The sequence below is a fragment of the Lottia gigantea genome (genome assembly GCF_000327385.1).
Source record: "Lottia gigantea unplaced genomic scaffold LOTGIsca_9, whole genome shotgun sequence".
In the NCBI taxonomy this organism is placed as follows: Eukaryota; Metazoa; Mollusca; class Gastropoda; family Lottiidae; genus Lottia; species Lottia gigantea.
The window spans coordinates 4,316,091-4,321,326 of record NW_008710950.1 but is presented as its reverse complement, the minus strand read 5'-3'; the positions used below and the strand labels follow the sequence as shown (position 1 = coordinate 4,321,326).

At 31.8% G+C, this 5,236-nt stretch overlaps 2 protein-coding genes across 2 annotated transcripts in view; both read left to right on the top strand.

Annotated features, from left to right (window-relative positions):
* Positions 1-2: 2 nt before the first annotated feature.
* Positions 3-3,828, top strand: LOTGIDRAFT_229878 (hypothetical protein; the record flags this gene model as incomplete). Its single annotated transcript, XM_009068447.1, has 5 exons — positions 3-257; positions 607-711; positions 2,705-2,833; positions 3,047-3,149; positions 3,696-3,828. Exons 2-5 carry the CDS (start codon positions 642-644, stop codon positions 3,826-3,828), a joined length of 435 nt encoding a protein of 144 aa, XP_009066695.1. The 5' UTR covers positions 3-257; positions 607-641.
* A 346-nt stretch (positions 3,829-4,174) lies between these two features.
* Positions 4,175-5,236, top strand: part of LOTGIDRAFT_155947 (hypothetical protein) — a gene marked incomplete at both ends in the record, with an annotated part of 1,918 nt that continues 856 nt past the window's right edge. The window contains one exon of the mRNA XM_009068446.1: positions 4,175-5,030. Within this exon, the coding sequence (XP_009066694.1) occupies positions 4,175-5,030 (856 nt within the window). The remainder of the gene's footprint in view (positions 5,031-5,236) is intronic.

The window sequence follows — 5,236 nt, the reverse complement described above, 5'->3', positions numbered from 1 at the left end:
GAAACTCGAGCTTATTCGATTCCAATAATATCTTGAAGATTTCTTCTGTATTGTTTATAATGATGTAATTAGTGACCAATAATAAATTGCATATTTATAGAATATATGTGTGAATGAATACTGAATTTTTTTACCCGTTACAACAAGTAAGAATATACACAAACTCTTCATATATAAATGGGAGAATATAATACACACGAAGAAGGAAGTGAAATAAAACTTGACAGTAAATATGGACTTCATATATTATTTGTGTGGTAAGTTATCGAAGTTAACTTTAATTTACAAGTCTTTGACATTTCTGTAAAAGTTTGGAATATGTCATGTGTTTCGGGAACCCCCGGCTCTAAGCAGAGTTTGTTTGCAAAATCTATTTTAATAACCTTAAGCCAGTTCAATGCAAAAGTACACCACGACCACGCCCAACCGATGGCATGAAGGTGCACCCATGTTGTGTATGTTACTTTGGTCCAAAAGTATTTGGATAGAATAAGTCTGAGAATTAAAGCGAAATTAGACAAGGGTATGGAAAGGGACTGTTTCTTGATGCTTTAAAAAATATTGATTTTTTTCTGTAAACTCAATTCATTAATATTTATTTCATAGATCTGGTTACACCACACTAGTTTAAAGGAATCAGAATGTCTAAAGGAGAAACGATCAGAAACCACACTGTTTCTAAAACCTTATCTGTCCCACTTAGATTTATAGGTAATAGATATTTTTCGATATTAGTTTTTAGGTTAACATTTATTGAAGTACTTAGATCACACACGCATAGAGATAATGTAATTTAAAACAAACACAAGTAATAGTAAACATATTTAACAGCCAAAGACATGCTCATAGTTCTAAAAGCTTAATCAAATCAAAATGACTAGTCTAATGGCTAAAGATATACTAATAGACAGTAAACCTTATCACAATACATAAAGTCTTTCAAATCCATATGCATATTGATAGTTGAAATTATAGATTATATATCTCTTATGATCGAACATATCTCTTCTATTTGAGTTCGACTATCATCAAATATTACCTTGGACTTTGGTAACGACTATACTGTAGGAATATAATGTGTATTCAATTGGCGATATATATCATGGTATTGAATGAATAATCTTGCATATTAAAATCAGGTCGTAATATGCAGTGTGTAAAGAACACTTCCTTTATTTCAATTTCATACAGAATAACTATAACACTATAACTATAATGTCTTTCTCAATTCAATAGTTTAATTTAGAACTGTACAAAAGCACAAAAAACTTCCCGATCTTATTGTTAAAGAGACAGATTCGCCATCCGTTTGACCATTCGTACCTTTGTCTCAGAAACGGTACTTTTTTAAAGGGATACTACGTCTTAGAATACACTAGTCTTGTGGCTACTATTTGTGTTTAATACTGTTTAATAGTGACCATTGGTTAAATAAGTATGCATCCCATACTTTATCAAATTTGAAAAAGCGACAATAAAACTATAATCAGAATTTTATGAATCTGTTCGGTTTCACAAAAAAGAGTCTGGGTAATCAACGCTAAAACAAGAAACAATCATCTTCCGGTGTATACAAACAAACTTCGCCTATGATTAATATTCGTTGAAAATTGTGTCAGTGGTGGAGTATTCATTCTAAATTATATTAATTGCTTTTTCGCGGAGTCGCCTTAACTCCTACGAGGCATTATAATTCCGTCTTCAAAATATGTCTGACAATCTCGAGGTCAATTCAAGAGTAGAGGTCAAGGATGCGGTAAACCCCACTTGACAGTTACTTCTCCTTGTGATTTCCTAGACTCACGATTTGAAAATCGCTTAATGGATGTAGTAAGCGTTTTATAATAATTACTTGATTTTGTGGATATATCGGATTATAGGGGGATTTTGATGTATAGTTAGGACACCAGGTAAGTATACTGTTATTGACCAATTTGAGCAAATATAAATGTTATGTTCATTCTAAGACGTAGTATTCCTTTAAGGTTAGCTTATCAGTAAAGCTCACCGTCGAAAAATGAGCCTTCAAATCCAAGAGTTCCAGAATTTTCCGCTTTTGAAATGTGAAAAGACGACTTGTCTAAATAGATAGAAAAGACATATATAGAAACAGAAAGTGAAATTCCTAGTTTCTGGTATTTTTGACGGATTTATGCAATTTTCCAGTACTGAAGACTTTTTACATAATATTCGTGCCCCAAATCAACCCCCAATAATATCGAACCTATCCCTTTAAGTCAATTAAACCATTTAGACATTTAGTAAGTCTACAGACAGCTGCATTGAGATAAGTAAAACATAACACAAAAATACGAACCAAACTGTTTATGTGAAGTAAGTCTATAAAACAACATCCAGAAACTCACCCAGAAAAGTTTTTCTTTTTTTGCTTTATATATTTGTAAAAAATATTACGAAAACTACTTATCTCTTGTAAATAAGTAACCTAATTCTATAGTTTCAAATTTGGTCATCATTTATCTATACAGTTGGACATTATTTGCATCTGTTTCAATTGCCTTGATAAATGCAGAAATCACATGAAAACCTGTTTGTTTTAGTTTGTTCAGGGTCAGAAAAAAGTAATAAAAGGGCCATTTTGGAGGAAATATTCAAATTTCACACGTCTTTAGCACTAACAATTATTCAAATTTTTGATTATTGTTTCATGTTGTTTTTTGATGGAATGTATTTTTTTAAACAGGGGCTCAAGAGTTAATGAGCACAGCTCCCAATGCATACAGTGGTTTCTTAGCAAAACGTGGCAGAAGAGAACGTTTAGTAGAGCGGTTTAATCTGCCTAACAAAGCTATTTTTAATGATATCAAAAAATGTAAGTATATTTACATAAATTATATTGGAATTGGTTTTACTATGAAACGAATTCTCTAGAAATGAGCACACATGCCCCATTTAGACAGAACCATCAAAGGAGTATCAAGTGGGCGGAATTAATGAAGGAAGAAATAGTCAATACTGGAAATCGTAACGATTTTCTCCGAAATAACAATTTTGTCTCTCAGGATAAAAATGTTGGTTGTTTCAGGGAGAAAGCGGTTTATAATTATATCACAAGGTTGTGTTTATATATATGATAAAGAAATTTCCAGTAGACCACATCAATCCTTTCCGTTATATGGATACAACAGGTAGATATATTGATAACCTCTTTAACTATGGGTCAATATGGCATCTTTAAAACAAACAGCTGAATATTGTTCAAGTATTCGTAAAGACCAACACAAAGTTTAAATATAGTTATGTCAATTATACAATTTTCAACTATCAAGGGGGGTAACCTAAATTATTTTTACCAATATACCAATATTTCGAAAATATGTCAATATGATAATATATCACAATAATAACTGTTTCTTTCTAAACATGACTTCATGTCCTCATCATTCCTTACAAAGATAATACTTTCTAGATAATAATGAGATCATTTATATATTATGGTGTTAAGAACATTGTTTACATATTGTTTACACAGACCATTCCTGGTAATTAAATGCGTTCAACTTTGAAAATGGTGCGAACTCCAATGTAAGATTTTTTTTAAATTGTGCATACAGCCCCTTCTTACTCAGCAGTGAACATCTTATGTATAGAGTTCATGCATAAATGTGAATGGTAATTCGTCATTTAGCCCAACTGGATTTTGGTTTTTTATCAAGACTTTTTTTTTATTTCAGAATTTCAAAGATGGGGTCCGACCATGATGCGTTCACCTTCAGGTTAGAAGGTAAAAATGGGGGCGGTTTTAAAATATATTATTTTTCTACAGCAACAGATGAAGAAAGAAAGGTAGATTTACATAATTATTAAGATTTTTGAGATTACCATTTGGTCATATCAGCACAAAAACAGTTAAGATTAGAAGTGTCAGAGTAACAGTAGTATAAGAGCTCATAGATTGTTCGTATTTTTGCACATTCCATTTCATTTCATGGGAAAAATCCGAACAATCTTTGAACTCCCGAAAAAACAAGACCTAAATTCCCTACATTTCATAAATTCCCTACATTTCATAAATTCTTACAGCAAAAGAACTAAATTCCCTACATTTCATACACCAAAAAACACCTTCAATCAATTTCCTACATTCCATCAAAAAAGCATATTAAAATAACTCTTTTTTGGAAAATTTCTACTCAAATTTTAAACCTTAAAAATGGCAAATAAAATACTAGATCCAATCTTTAGATTATACGATCCAATTCGTTATTCATTTAACAAGAAAAAAGAGGATTATATTATCATCTCACCCACTGTTGGTTCTAAATCCCAATTGAATGATGGTGGTAGAATTACCTTCGAAATAAATTCATTATCGATTTGGTTGCTTCTTTCCGATGCTTATTTCAGATGTGATTTCAAAATCAAAGACGCCACTCAGAATCAAGTACCACAAGCAAATACAACGTTAGAAAACAATTTCTTTCCATCTTTATTTAGCGAGATGGTTTTGGAAGCTGTTTCAAATCCGATAGAAACAATCAAACATCCTGGGGAATTCGACACAATGTTGAAAACAGTTTTATATCCTAAAGATTTCGATTCAGTCTCAGGTTGGATACCCGATGTTGGCGATGGAAGTGTTTTAAAAGAACCGGTAAGAAATCTTACAAATGATGCCGATTTAGCTAGAGTGAGAGTTGTTGCTCGAAACACGATAGAAAGAGTAGGACGAGCAGTTAATCATGGATTCGAAAAACGAGTACTTCAGTATAATAATGTTGTTGAGAATAATAGGTGGGGTAATTACGTAAATTGGAAATTATATCCTTTATTCGGTCTGTTGGAACATAGAAAAGTTTCCATAGGCTTACCATATAAAATTCATCTACAAAGAGAAATCAACGACGATAAGATATTCTTTGGAGAGAATGGTTCAGATGCAAAATTAGAAATAACGAATCTCCAACTTTTCATACCCGTAATAACACCATCAATTGAAGTAGAAACGAAAATATTCAACATGTTGACTAAAGATATTGAAATAGCTTTTCTTCATCGTAATACGGTAGGTAGCATGACTTTAACTGGAGAATCCACCACATGGCCAATCACTAACACTATTAAACCAGCAAGATATTTAATAGTTGGTTTCAAGAACTTAGCAGATTCTCAAACGAATAACAATAATGTCTTTAGAGTGGCAATGAACCAAACTCAAGATCCTTTAATCCATAAAGTTCAAGTAAGATTAAACAACGATAATTATCCTAACCAA